General features: G+C 41.3%; 2 protein-coding genes across 4 annotated transcripts in view; one reads left to right on the top strand and one right to left on the bottom strand.

Moving 5' to 3' along the window:
- Window positions 1–11,017, bottom strand: part of LOC111973142 (LYR motif-containing protein 4B) — a 65,507-nt gene extending 54,490 nt beyond the window's left edge. The window contains exon 1 of one of the 2 annotated variants that reach the window (XM_024000393.2): window positions 10,894–11,008. In XM_024000393.2, the coding sequence (XP_023856161.1) occupies window positions 10,894–10,976 (83 nt within the window). In that variant the 5' untranslated portion in view covers window positions 10,977–11,008. Of the gene's footprint in view, window positions 1–10,893 lie in introns of both variants that reach the window. The other variant, XM_070446713.1, reaches the window with a different exon arrangement.
- Window positions 11,018–11,144: 127 nt separating this feature from the next.
- LOC111973141 (phenylalanyl-tRNA synthetase 2, mitochondrial) overlaps window positions 11,145–15,250 on the top strand; it is a 127,580-nt gene continuing 123,474 nt past the window's right edge. The window contains exons 1-2 of one of the 2 annotated variants that reach the window (XM_024000391.2): window positions 11,145–11,244; window positions 14,534–14,655. Coding sequence is in view for 1 of the 2 variants with exons in the window: in XM_024000390.2 (XP_023856158.1) it covers window positions 11,498–11,531; window positions 14,534–14,655 (156 nt within the window). In the remaining variant the exon portion in view is untranslated. Of the gene's footprint in view, window positions 11,245–11,404; window positions 11,532–14,533; window positions 14,656–15,250 lie in introns of those variants that run through there. The other variant, XM_024000390.2, reaches the window with a different exon arrangement.

A 15,250-nucleotide genomic window follows, 5' to 3' on the forward strand; every position in this document is an offset into this window, starting at 1 on the left:
GGACTACTGTAGGACGATCACACCCGTGTGATGGTACGTGTGACAGGGTTATAGAGTTGCAGTCTGTTTTGGAATGGGCGGCCAGTAATAAACTGGTCCTGAACATCTCAAACTAAGAGCATTGTATTTTGTACAAATCATTCCCTAAGTTCTAGACCTCAGCTGAGTCTGGTAATGAATGGTGTGGCTGTCATGGTCAAAACATATAGATTTCAATAGTTGTAAAGATGGGGAAAGGTCTTTCTGTAATAAAGAGATTAGGGCTGGGCGATATATCAAGGTTATTCGATATATTTGAGTTTATGTTTTAGCGCAATATGGAAAAAGATAGAGTTGAGGTTCTGTTATGTTGTAACGTTTTACAAATGCAGCATCTCACTCTCTCTTCTCTGTCAGCCCAATGTTGAATCATGTAGAGGCTATCCACCAAACACAACCCTAGACAGCCTTTCCCAAATTGTAACCACGCCGGAGAAGGTAAGAGTTCCACCAAAATGGAAAGTGAGGGAGCCAGCTCAGCCTCTCGTGAGGATGAAATCATCCCCAAAAAGGGCAGCAATGTTTTTCAGTAATATGGAAGTGGTTCGGCTTTAAGAGGTCTGATGTTCAGCAAACGAATGTCGTGCAAAATGTGTTGAAAGACAATTGCTACAAAAAGCAGCAGCACAACCAACCTCTTCCATCACCTGCAACACGCGGTGGAATGGGAGGAATGCGTGAGACTATGCAATGCCGATTCAAGTCGCTCGATTCCCAAAACATCTGCTAAAAAGACAAACTACCATAGCCGCATCCTTTTCAAACATAATCCCTTATGACAAGAAAAGTTTGAGATGGAAGGAGATAACAGATGCAGTGACCTATTACATAGCAAAAGATATTTTCCCAATCTTTACAGTAGAAAAGCCAAGCTTTAAAAAGCTGCTAGGTAGTTGCTAAATATCAGCTGCTAAGCCGCAAGAATTTCAAGGAAGAAGCCCTGCTGCGATTATACACTGCTACCCGCGAAAGAGTCGCAGAGAAGCTGGCTGTTGTTTGTTTTTCCACCACAGCCGATCTATGGTCGAGCAGAATGTCCGAGCCATACCTAAGTTGGACAGTCCACTACATAAATGAAAACTGGAAATTGCAAAATGTTTGCCTCCAGACATCTTACTTCCCCGATGATCATACGGGTGAAGTAATAGCCCAGGGTCTCAATGCCTCTCTGGCATCGTGGAAGATCAGCAAAGACCGACAGGTGTGCATGACAACAGACAGCGGGTGCAACATGATAAAAGCATTGCGCTTGAACAACTGGATCCGCCTGCAGTGCTTTGGCCACAGGCTTCACCTTGCCATCGGTAACGTGTGACATTGGACAATAAGGTGCAATCAAAAAAACGTATGTTCAGGGCCAGCTGTAGGCTAATGTGTTAGTAGTTGTGTCATTCTGCCAATCCAATAGCAAATAACCACAGGCAGTTTTAATTATAATTTTACATACACTCAATTAGTATTTGGTAGCATTGCCTTTAAATTGTTTAACTTGGGTCAAACGTATCAGGTAGCCTTCCACAAGCTTCACACAATAAGTTGGGTGAATTTTGGCCCATTCCTCCTGACAGAGCTGGTGTAACTGAGTCAGGTTTGTAGGCCTCCTAGCTCGCACACGCTTTTTCAGTTCTGCCCACAAAGTTCTATAGGATTGAGATCAGGGCTTTGTGATGGCCACTCCAAAACCTTGACTTTGTTGTCCTTAAGCCATTTTGCCACAGTTTTGGGTCATTGTCCATTTGGACAACCCATTTGCGACCAAGCTTTATCTTCCTGACTGATGTCTTGAGATGTTGCCTCAATATATCCACATCATTTTCCATCCTCATGTCATCTAATTTTGTGAAGTGCACCAGTCCCTCCTGCAGCAAAGCACTCCCACAACATGATGCTGCCACCCCCGTGCTTCATGGTTGGGATGGTGTTCTTTGGCTTGCTAGCCATCCCCCTTTTTCCTCCAAACATAACGATGGTCATTAGGGCCAAACAGTTATATTTTTGTTATATCAGACCAGAGGATATTTTCTCCAAAAAGTATGAGATTTGTCCCCATCTGTAGTTGCAAACCGTAGTCTGGCTTTTTAAATTGCGGTTTTGGAGCAGTGGCTTCTTCCTTGCTGAGCAGCCTTTCAGGTTATGTCGATTTAGGACTTGTTTTACTGTGTGTGTAATATATATATAATATTGGTGTTGCAGTCTGGCCTTGGTTTTTAAAGATCAATGATTAACCAAAAAACAAAACACCATGCAAAGGAGAAACATATAGGCCTATTACAGCAACATTTGAGCAGTAGGCTGACTACAGCAAAGCTGTAGAAAGGCCATACAGCAAAGCTGCATTTAACTGCACCGGTGATCCATGCAATGCAAAAATGGATAAACAAGTTAAGTTTAAATGTTACAACAACCTATAGCTACATTTGCCATTTGGAGTTCAATACTTTTTGATTAGGGTCGTAGCATATTACGCAAATCTGCAAGCATAGCAGCAAAGGCTGGACAAATATTATTTCGGCAGGGAGACAAGTTCCCATTCAGCTACGTAGGTTGGGACAAGCATACATTGGCAGGCAAGCTGCAGAAGGACGAACAGGCTACCATTCCCCATCGTTTAACAATACAATTTTGATGGCCAACTAGCTGAAAAGTTTGAGAGGGTTTATCTAGCTAGAGTTCTTTCGTTATATTTTAGCTCATCTTGCTCCGGCTAGCATTAGTTGTTGATCTTGTTGATGTGCATAGGCAACAGAGACTACTTTTTCATGGTTTGATCAATAGGACTGAAGTTCACAAATGTAAGGGAACACCTGTAGTAATTACATATTCACAGAAATCCATTCAGATGTATTGTGACTTTTGGCGAATGCGATCTAATAACCTGAAGTGCTGTTGCTACTGCCTGTAAAAACACAGCCCAGTTCAATATGAATGATGACAGGTCCGTGTGATATAAATGGTTTATTTGCATATAGGCCTACTGTAGCGCTGATTGGCTATGACGCACCGGTCTGCATAGACACCGGTGCTGGACAAGACAGATGTTTTTATTAGATTTTGTCTATGGCAGTGTCTATTAATTGTCCAAGCACACAGCCATTTTCCCACTCTATATTGCTATTGAATTTTCACAAATGCCTTAGAATGTTTGAGAATGATGTATACTATGAATTTATTAAAAGGTTAGTCTCCATGTCAGAAAATGTAAAAAAAATTAAAAATAAGTGTCCTTCTTCCTAGGGGTGTATATGAACAGATTTTTAGAATATATGTTGCTAAAACACTGTTTCACTTTAAGCAGAGTGAGAAAGAGGTGTCTCTTTAAGCCTTCAATTATTAAATCAGGGCTGTTCTGTGCCACAGACAGCATCATGCTTTGTTGCACAATGCAACATTATTCTAACTGACAAGAGTGGAAACACTGGCTGTCCTTACCTCACAATTATTTTATCATTGTCAAAGATACATGTTCTCAGTGACTTAACTAAAGTTTGCATAAAAAGGCCTAATACATCTTATTGAACGTTGGGGAGAATAATAGCCTAAGTGGGCTAACTACAATTGCAAAGGTGACCAGTTGTAGGCTAGACCACAGAGCAGTGGCAAAAGTTGTGAGCAATGTAATTCATAATTGCAGTTGTGATGCAAATCTAGGTGCACGAGACTAGCCTATATGAATGTGGTTGAGATTTTAAAGACCGCTCAAGCTGTTGTGAGATCATCTGTGTTGTGCAAGTGCAATAAAGACTATTTACCTGTAACGCACTCAGCCCCTCTTACTGAAATGGAAAAGACCATATCTCAAATAAGATTGGCCCCATCCCCTCCCATATAGTGACTGAAAATATGAAATATGATAGCTCCACTTAAAAAGAACCCCCCCCCCCCCACAAAAAAACTATATTTTGGCATTTTCTCATTAGTCCATTGTTAACCCATTGACACATACCAATAAACAGGTGTGATCATTCTACAGTGGTCCTGCAGCATGCGCTCAACAGGTGTGATTAGAACGCTTATTTAGAACGTAGCGTTTCGATTGACGCAACAGTCAGCGTTTGAGCAGGCCACACTTTTGACTAGTTTATTTTTGGATGCAATGTTCAGACAGACATTCACAGAAGTAATGCCAGCATAATACAGTCATCCAAACCAGAAAATGTAAGCTACATTAGTCCTAGCCCTAATTGAGGAAAGATTGATGTAACACAAGCAGTCATATTTAGCCAACTCTCATCTGACAGAAACCACAATATGGATTAGCTAATAGCAATTACTATTTACAATTAATCACATCACTGGTGAGCTCACCATTCATTGAAATAATTGAGTAGAACACTTTCAATAAAAATCGGAAGTAATCCGACGATGGGTAGTTTATGCGCACCACAATGTTTGTTTTTTCACATCAACCAAAGATATAAGACAAGATGAGTTGGGTCTGTTTGTGTGTTGAAGGGGGTGTGTCGTCTACGATCATTCACATCCCTTCATTCACTTCTGGAAGTTTACCTGAAAGATCAGTGAACCATTCCACCTCATAAAATCTTTGGTCTGACAGACGTTTACGTGACACCCAGAATGCATTGTATAACTCAAACCAGCAATGGTTCCCTCAACCAGCATCATGAGGTAGTCACCTGGAATGCATTTCAATTAACAGGTGTAACCTTGTTAAAAGTTCATTTGTGGAATTTCTTTCCTTCTTAATGCGTTTGAGCCAATCAGTTGTGTTGTGACATGGTAGGGGTGGTATACAGAAGATTTGGTAAAAGACCAAGTCCATATTATGGCAAGAAGAGCTCAAATAAGCAAACGTCAAGAATTTCGTTAGTTCCTTCAAGTGCAGTCGCAAAAACCATCAATCACTATGATGAAACCGGCTCTCGGGGACTGTCACAGGAAAGGAAGACCCAGAGTTACCTCTGCTGCAAAGGATAAGCTCATTAGAGTTAACTGCACCTCATATCGTGACCCAAATAAATGCTTCAGAGTTCAAGTAACAGACACGTCTCAACATCAACTGATCAGAGGACACTGCGTGAATCAGGCCTTCCTCCTCAAATTGCTGCAAAGAAACCACTACTAAAGGACACCAATAATAAGAAGACTTGCTTGGGCCAAGAAACACGAGCAATGGACATTAGACCTGTGGTAATCTGTCCTTTGGTCTGATGAGTCCAAATTTTAGATTTTTGGTTCCAACTGCCGTGTCTTTGTGAGACGCAGAGTAGGTGGACGGATAATCTTCGCATGTGTGGTTCCCACCAAGAAGCATGGAGGTGGTGGTGTGATGGTGCTTTGCTGGTGACACTGTTGGTGATCTATTTAGAATTCAAGGCACACTTAACTAGCATGGCTACCACAGCATTCTGCGGCAATACACCATCCCATCTGGTTTGCACTTAATGGGACAATCACTTATTTTCCAACAGGACAATAACCCAAAACACACCTTCAGGCTGTGTAAGGACTATTTGACCAAGGAGAGTAATGGAGTGCTGCATCAGACGACCTGGCCTCCACAGTCACCCGAACTCAACCCAATTGAGATGGTTAGGGATGAGTTGGACCGCAGAGTGAAGGAAAAGCAGCCAACAAGTGCTCAGCATATGTGGGAACTCCTTCAAGACTGTTGGAAAAGCATTCCTCATGAAGCTGGTTGAGAGAAATCCAAGAACATGCAAAGCTGTCGTCAATGCAAAGGGTGGCTACTTTGAAGAAACTAAAATGTTACGATTCGTTTAACACTTTTTTGGTTACTATGCGATTCCATGTGTTACTTTATAGTTTTGACATCATCCATTAGAGGATTTGGCTTTGTGGGTGACCAGTGAAATATACCTGCTGGAGCGCGTGCTACGGGTGGGTGCTGCTATGGTGACCAGTGAGCTGAGATAAGGCGGGGCTTTACCTAGCAAAGACTTGTAGATGACCTGGAGCCAATGGGTTTGGCGACGAGTATGAAGCGAAGGCCAGCCAACGAGAGCATACAGGTCGCAGTGGTGGGTAGTATATGGGGCTTTGGTGACAAAACGGATGGTACTGTGATAGACTGCATCTAATTTGTTGAGTAGAGTTTGAGGCTATTTTGTAAATGACATCGCCGAAGTCGAGGATCGGTAGGATGGTCAGTTTTACAAGGGTATGTTTGGCAGCATGAGTGAAGGATGCTTTGTTGCAAAATAGGAAGCCGATTCTAGATTTAATTTTGGATTGGAGATGCTTAATGTGAGTCTGGAAGGAGGGGGATAACCACGGCAGCTTTCCAATCTTTGGGAATCTCAGATGATACGAAGAAAGGTTGAACAGGCTAGTAATACGGGGTGCAACAATTTCGGCAGATAACTTTAGAAAGAGAGGGTGCAGATTGTCTAGCCCGGCTGATTTGTACAGGTCTAGTTTTCGCAGCTCTTTCAGAACATCAGCTATCTGGATTTGGGTGAAGGAGAAATGGGGAGGCTTGGGCGAGTTGCTGTGGGGTTGCAGGGCTGTTGACTGGGGTAGGGGTAGCCAGGTGGAAAGCATGGCCAGCCGTAGAAAAATGCTTATTGAAATTCTCAATTATAGTGGATTTATCGGTGGTGACAGTGTTTCCTAGCCTCAGTGCAGTGGGCAGCTGGGAGGAGGTGCTCTTATTCTCCATGGACTTTACAGTGTCCCATAACCTTTTGGAGTTTGTGCTACAGGATGCAAATTTATGTTTGAAAAAGCTAGCCTTAGCTTTCCTAACTGCTTGTGTATATTGGTTCCTAACTTCCCTGAAAAGTTGCATATCACAGGGGCTATTCAGTGCTAATGCAGTACACCACATGATGTTTTTGTGCTGGTCAATGACAGTCAGGTCTGGAGTGAACCAAGGGCTATATCTGTTCCTGGTTCTACATTTTTTGAATGGGGCATGCTTATTTAAGATGGTGAGGAAGGCACTTTTAAAGAATAACCAGGCACCCTCTACTGACGGGATGAGGTTAATATCCTGCCAGGATACCCGGGCCAGGTCTATTAGAAAGGCCTGTCCGCTGAAGTGTTTTAGGGAGCGTTTGACAGTGATGAGGGGTGGTCGTTTGACTGCAGACCCATTACAGATGCAGGCAACAAGGCAGTGATCGCTGAGATCTTGGTAAAGAAGACAGCAGAGGTGTATTTGGAGGGTAAGTTGGTTAGGATGATATCTATGATGGTGCCCGTGTTTACAGATTTGGGGTTGTACCTGGCAGCTTCAGAAAAGCAATGGACAAGGCATATTGACATTAGGGAGAGGCATAGCGTAGCCTAGTGATCATAGGAGTCCAGGGAGAAGTTAGGCTGGCGACACGGCAATTCAGACAGCTAGCAGGCCAGGGCTAGCAAGCTAGCAGAAGGGCCGTAGAGGGACATCGCGACGGAAGAAGTCCGTTATAGCCTCCTCGTGTTGTTACGTCGGTAGTCCAGTCGTGATGGATTAGTAGGGTTCCGTGTAGTAAAGGGGTCCAGTCCAATTGGCAGAATATGTATAGTGGCCCAAGAAATTGGCCGATGGATCTCTTCAGCTAACAGTCCAATATGCTCTAGACAGCTAGCGGGCCGCGGCTAGCAGATGGGCATTCAAGGGACATCGCGACGGAGGGGCCTATTGAAGAAAAGAAAATCCTCGGGCAGATTACGTCGTAGGTCCAGCCGTGATAAGCAGGGCTCCGTGTAGTAAAAGGGGTCCTGGCTAATTGGCAAAATAGGTATAGTGGCCCAAGAAATTGACCGATGGACCTATTCAGCTAACAGCACACTCATAAGACTATATATACACACAAGCATTCACATTATGGGCAATTCCAAGGTAACATAATTATGGTTTGACTCAGTTTTTTCACTTTAAATTGTATGTCAAACAAAAACAAACCATACAACTCTATGCACAAGGACTACTTTAAATTTACTGTGAAAATTGTTGGTCACACCAGATACTGACTGGTTTTCTGTTCCACGCCCCTACCTTGTTTTAAGGTATCTGTGACCAGATGCATTTCTGTATTCCCAGTCATGTGAAATCCATAGATTAGGGCCTAATGTATGTTTCAATTGACTGATTCCCTTACATTAACTGTAACTCTGTAAAATCTTTAAAAATGTTGCATGTGGCGTTTATATTTTTGTTCAGTGTAGTTGTAAAGTTTCTAATTAGCTAAAAAGCTAAAGTTAAACATGATGAGATGTGACCACAATCGCCTTATACACCCACCTTCTTTCAGCTTGCTTTAAAAAATGCAATAAGCAGAAATCGCTCCACCATTTCCTGGCTGCTAAAACTCTAACAGTTTGCCTAATTTCAGTTTGTGACTAAACAAGAAAGTATAGGTTAGAGAATCATTGTGCCATCTAAACCGCTGTGAAATATATTTTCCATAACCCAAAATATTGTAGTTTCAGCTGTTTTAAGCTGGTGTAAAAAAACATAAGTAAAAGACAAACTAAACTTAATAAAAAGCGGGAAGCATATAAATAGCACACATACAGATCTACCACTGAATATTGTTGGGTCGCCCAAAGTTACATATTGCAGTTTTAAGTAACCTTCGGTCTTATGTAACTATACCAAAATAACACATTATACTAATTTCAGTGTCTCGGATTTTCGTTTACTATAGCTAGGTTTCCATCAGACAGATTTTCATGTGAATATTCAAAAATCTACATAAAGAAAAAGTGAATTTTCCCACCACTGGTGTTTCCACCAGACTTGTCAATGTGTGATGTGGCATTTTGATGCGTTTTCATTGCATTTTCAACTCTATCGATAGTTTTGTCACAAAAGAATGTTGCGTTAAATAGCTCTAACCAATAACTCGCAGATACAGTGCGGGTAGGCCAGTCTACACGGTGGGATTATTATGGATAATTTGTATTTGTGAAACGGCAGTCAAGTATCAATCATGTCACCAGAATCAGACACTCAATATCTATTGGAAAGCAGCATCAAGATCACTGTGCACTTTCATCACCCTGAGAAGTTAATCACAAGTAGGGTGTTAGGTGAGGCAACAATGGATACTTTGTGAGAATTCTACAAAAAACAGCAGCGATCAAATACATTTTCACCAAATGTAGATGGACTGAAATAAGGTCAAATGTTTTTCCGTCGCTTCTGTCATTCAGATGTTTTCAGAGACCCCAAAAAACACAGCAGGTTCAAGTAGAGCTTCGTAGCTACATTTTGCAGTCACTAGCCCGGCCATGAAAAATAGCCCCAGACCATAAGTTCTCCTCCACCAAATTTTACAGTTGTCACTATGCACTGGTGTAGGTATCATTCTCCCGGCACCCGCCAAACCCAGTTGTCTGTCGAATGGTGAAGCGTGATTCATCACTCCTGACAACGCGTTATCACTGCTCCAGAGTTCAATACAACACTCCAGCCGACGCTTGGCATTGCGATCTTAGGCTCGTGACAAACATTTCTTGTGCGGACGTTGCTTCCAGAGGCAGTTTGGTACTCGGTAGTGAGTGTTGCAACCGAGGACAGACAATTTTTACACGCTTCAACACTCGGCGGTAACGTTCTGTGAGCTTGTGTAGCCTACTACTTCACGGCTGAACCGTTGTTACGCCTAGAAGTTTCCACTTCACAATAACAGCACTTACAGTTGACAGAGGCAGCTCCAGCAGGGCAGAAATTGGACTAACTGACTTGTTGGAAAGGTCTTCAGTAAGGCCATTCTATTGCCAATGTTTGTCTATGGAGATTGCATGGCTGTGTGCCTGAAAAAGCCAAATCCACTCAATTTAAGGGGTGTCCACATACTTTGGTATATATTGTGTATGTTAACAATATGACCACCTTACTTTAAATGAATTGGCTTTGCATCCTGTATTTATTTTATATTCTGTACATACCAATTTGGATATTTAGTGCCCAATTGACATAAAATAGTATACAAAGTTTTATTCTAATTGTTTAACATTTTTACAAGATATGTTAATATGAACCACCCAATCTTATATTATTTGTCTTAAATTACTGTAAATATGTATTCCGTACTGCCTTATTCGCATATTAAGTACATTTTAATTGAATCATCTGTGTTTGACATCAACCCTAAAAATGTAATAACAATATAAACCGCCCTATATTGATATATTGGACAAAAAGTGTTGAATTTAAGATTCAAGACAGGTGATTTGGTGCCATTATTGACCAGGGATTAGCATTGACTAGGGATTAGCATTGACCAGTTCGCGACCCTTTCCGATCACTTGAAAATAACACCCCATCACAAATGATTACATCTGTATCCTAATAAACGGTATGCTTTCCCGAATCGTAGTGCGAGGACCACACACCATATTATAGTGACTCCAAGTTGACTTCGATATTATGGTTATTATATCAATATTTACACAATGGCGTTTCCACCGCCATTTCCGCATTCTGAATTTTACCGACAAAAACGTCACCATGTCTAACCAACAAATCTGTCGGCATTTATAAAAAATTTGCGAAACTTCCGGTTTCCATCACTTTAATACAGTATGACCAGAGACGTACATGATTACTAATATGTGATGACTTTACAAGCACGTTTATGGAAACGTGGTTTCTGTTTACGTCTATTCTATGAGGCCAGCCTGAACTCTTGAAGTACTATAGCCAGGCTATGGCCAAAGGTGCTAAACAGCCCAACCCCGACTAAACGATTTTAAGTTAAATCACATTAATATAAATCCGTTTTCTGTTGAAGTCTAATTTCATTCCTGCACAACCCAATCTTTCATTCCTGCACAACACAATCTATCAGAATGTTGACAAGCAATGTCAATGAGACCATTTAAACAATATCTATCGCTAGCTAGAACACAGACAATAGGAAACAGCAATGCTTTTACCTGTAATTATAAGAGGGAAATTTATTGCTTTCTTTCATAAGCTTGCGATACAGAGAAAGCACCTGGGATGTAGACGCTGCCATCTTGGAAACAACGCGCCGACCTTCGTTCGTGCTCAGGACCTCGATTAAATGTAGTTAGTGAGCGCCAGTATAAAATCACACGTTTCAGTTTTGCTTTAGAAAGCCTCTAAGATTGATGACCATAACAAAGTGTTATAAAGATACGAAAATTACTATATTTTATGGCAAATATACATTTTTTTTCCCAAAACAACTGTAAATATTTCTTATTTTTACAGGCATATTTTCGGTCTTCTCAAAACAATCCACCGTTCCACAGTGGTAAAAGGTGAGCTAACTTTCAGCTGTGCTTTTTATAATGTTCTTGTGTTTTTCCACACAAATTTCTTCTTTGTAAATGACCAACACTGCCGCGTCTGAGTTTTAGTACATTGGCATTGTCAAATGATTCAACCTTCCAGAGCACCCCATTCATAATCATAAACCAGATAGCTGTGCTTCTATGGTTAGCATTGCGGTTAGCTTTACGAAAACCGTTGTAACGAAGAGACTAACTAGTTTGCAAGAGTTAGTTCCAGTCTATGGTATTGCATTTCTTGTTAATGTCAGGAACAGGTAAAGTGAACAACTGAAAACACCTTTTTAGGCATTCATATCTTCCTACTGTAGCTAGCGATCACCTGCAACGCTGGTATTGTAGAGTAGGAATGGGTTTTCTTGAAATAGATAACCACACACTTGCTTAGCCCTATATAGTACGCCAAATTCATGATGGTAATCATTTACATTTTGATATTGTCTTTTAAAGGGGCAATCAGCAGTTAACTACAACCATTTTTGGACTTATAAATTAATGATATGTACCCATTGATTCTTGAAGAATATAACTTTCAATGCCTCGTGAGCTTAGTTCAACTGTCTTATCCCATCAGAAACACAGATATTATCTTGTTTTTCTCCAATGTTTGTAAACAAAGTACATGTAAACAAATGCGGTATAGGCTCAAAACATGGTTAAAACTTTAATATCATGGCTGGTCAGTCCCATAGCTCTGTCTTTGAGTTTATGAGTGGTTACATTTCTCCAGCCCCATCCCACCAATTTTTTGGAAACTGACAGGGATAGAGTTGATCGTTTCATCTGCAGATTGCTGGTTTAATGTAAATGTTTATAATGAATTTGGCGTACTATTTAGGGCTTACACTTCCTCTCTGTCACACATGACCTTCCCATGAACTGGTTATTCAACAAGACAATGTTGTATTGGCACCAGTCATAACACATGACCCATGCCTATACATTTCATGCATTGGTCAGAAATATAAATAACCCCCAAGCACTCTGCTTGATATCTCATGTTGGTTTACTGTCACAGTCTAAGGTTAATTAAGTCATTTAAATTAGGCCTATTTAATGAATAGGCTATCCCTTGAATTATAAGAATATGACATAATTTGATTAGCTATCTAAGCGGTACACAAATGTGAAATGTCAGAATAATAGTACAGTGATTTATTTCAGCTTTTATTTCTTTAATCACATTCCCAGTGGGTCAGAACTATACCTACACTCAATTAGTATTTGGTAGCATTGCCTTTAAATTGTTTAACTTGGGTCAAACATTTCAGGTAGCCTTCCACAGGCTTCCCACAATAAGTTGGGTGAATTTTGGCCCATTCCTCCTGACAGAGCTGGTGTAACTGAGTCCTCCTTGCTCGCACACACTTTTTCAGTTCTGCCCACAAATTTTCTATAGGTTTGAGGTCAGGGCTTTGTGATTGCCAATCCAACACCTTGACTTTGTTGTTCTCAAGCAATTTTGCAACAACATTGGAAGTATGCTTGGGGTCATTGTCAATTTGGAAGACCCATTTGTGACCAAGCTTTAACTTTCTGACTGATGTTACTTCAATATATCTACATCATTTTCCACCCTCATGATGCTGCCACCCCCGCGCTTCATGGTTGGGATGGTGTTCTTCGGCTTGCAAGCATCCCTCTTTTTCTTCCAAATATAGCGATGGTCATTATGGCCAAACAGTTCTATTTTTGTTTCATCAGACCAGAGGATATTTCTCCAAAAAGTACGATCTTTGTCCCCATGTGCAGTTGCAAATCGTGGTCTGGATTTTGTATGGCGGTTTTGGAGGAGGGGTTTCTTCCTTGCTGAGCGGCCTTTCAGGTTATGTTGATATAGGACTCGTTTTACTGTGGATATAGATACTTTAGTACTTGTTTCCTCCACCATCTTCACAAGGTCCTTTGCTGTTGTTATGGGATTGATTTGCACTTTTCGCACCAAAGTATGTTCATCTCGGGATTGCGCATGAAAAAGCTCTGTGACACTTTAGGGTCCAGTCATTCAGACTGGTCTTACTCCCTCATTTTTCAGAATACTAGCCTGAAACAATTTCCAAAGACTGTTGACATCTAGTGGAAGCCATAGGAACTGCAATTCGAGTCCTAAGTCAATGGATACTGTAATGGCATTGAATAGAAAACTACAACAACAACAAAAAAATACTACTTCCTGGATGGATTTTTCTCAGGTTTTCGCCTGCCAAATCAGTTATGTTATACGCACAGACATTATTTTAACAGTTCTGTAAACTTTAGAGTGTTTTATATCCAAATCTACCAATTATATGCATATCCTAGGTTCTGGGCCTGAGTAGCAGGCAGTTTAATTTGGGCACGCTTTTCATCCAAAATTCCGATTGCTGCCCCCTACCCTAGTGAAGTTAAAAGTTAATTTGTGGAATTTCTTTCCTTCTTAATGCGTTTGAGCTAATCATTTGTGTTGTAAATAAGAATTTGTTCTTAACTGACTTGACTAGTTAAATGAAGGTTATATGAAAGAAGCCAGCAGGCCTGTCAATGGGAGCACTCGGTGCAGCTGAGTGGCTGCTGTGACTACACACCCAAAATTCCAACTCTCTCCTTCTTCAGTACCAGGTAGCACCTTTGCTTGCTCGCTGACTGACTAGCTGAGCTCCAGTTAGTGCGGAGCAGGAGCGATGATCACTCAAGCCACCCTTTATCGAGTCTGACCGCATGGGAGAGCCATAACGGCTGGTCTGCAGCCACTTCAGAAGACGAGTCATTCAGGAGTGTAGTCTCCTATTGATTTCCTATGGGGCCCTTCTTACCCTCTGACATGGTGGGTCTCGCGGTTAGTGAGGCATTCGGACCAAGAGATGTGGCGCCGTCAGAGTTTGCGTGTGTGGGTGGTTTGGGTATGTGAGTGGAGATTACTGCTTCTTTTCTAAAAAGCAATGAGAAATGGTCATCCCACTCCCTCGTAAAATGAATAAGGAGTGAAAAGAGAAATTGGTAGGAAATGTTGGTTTTCTAATTCCTATATAGCAGATATATTTGTTGCCTTTTAATGGTTATATTAACCTGCTCCACTCACTGCGTCAAATCAGTCAACTGAAATCTCAAACTGATGCTAGGCCTGACTCCTCTCCCCTCCATAGTATATTATGGACTTGTTGCTTGGCTTTGGGGTGAATCCATGGTCTCCCCCCCAGCACTGAGGCGGTCGCTCTCCGCTCCGCCTGACAAAACAAGGCCTTTGATCCATCAATGTATTTATTTTTTGTCTCATGTGCAGGCGGCCGGAAGGATCCAGGCCAGTGGGTGACCGGAACTGAAACACAACTATACCCTCTTCCTCGCTCCTCTCATCCCACAGATCGTGAGCCCAAAGTCTTCCGTACCATTCACCCTGGAGAGGTAGGTACCTGACATGGTGTTTTGCCTGTGTTGAACATTGTATTGACGTCGTTGTTTTGTTGTTTTCGTTTTTTTACTTGGTGCACTCTCATAGCACTGCAGATGCAGTAACCTGTCAGGTATGAGGGTGTGTGACTTCATGGACGATGATGATTTTATTACTTAAAGGGGCAATCTGCAGTTCAAACAAAACAATAACAAAGCGGTTGCCGGTCACCCTGCCTCTGTTTTGGTAAAGAGTTGAGGGATGGGCCTGGAGAAATGTAACCACTCTCGAAATCATAGACAGAGTTATGGATGGACTGACCATCGACGTGATCAAAATTTTAGTTTAAACCATGTTTTTAGGCTGTACAGTGTTTGTTTACAATGACATTGTTTACAAATAGTGGAGTAAAATATGCTTATTCTGGGTTCTGATGGGTTACGACAGTTGAATTAAGCTCATAAAGTGTTTGTTGTATATGTTATATTCTCCTAGAATCAATCGGTATATAGTGCTTTCAGAAAGTATTCAGACCCTGTGACTTTTTCCACTTTTTGTTATGTTAGTCTTATTCTAAAATTGATTAAATAGATATTTTCCCCTCATCAA

This window comes from Salvelinus sp. IW2-2015, linkage group LG14 (assembly GCF_002910315.2).
Source record: "Salvelinus sp. IW2-2015 linkage group LG14, ASM291031v2, whole genome shotgun sequence".
NCBI lineage: Eukaryota > Metazoa > Chordata > Actinopteri > Salmoniformes > Salmonidae > Salvelinus > Salvelinus sp. IW2-2015.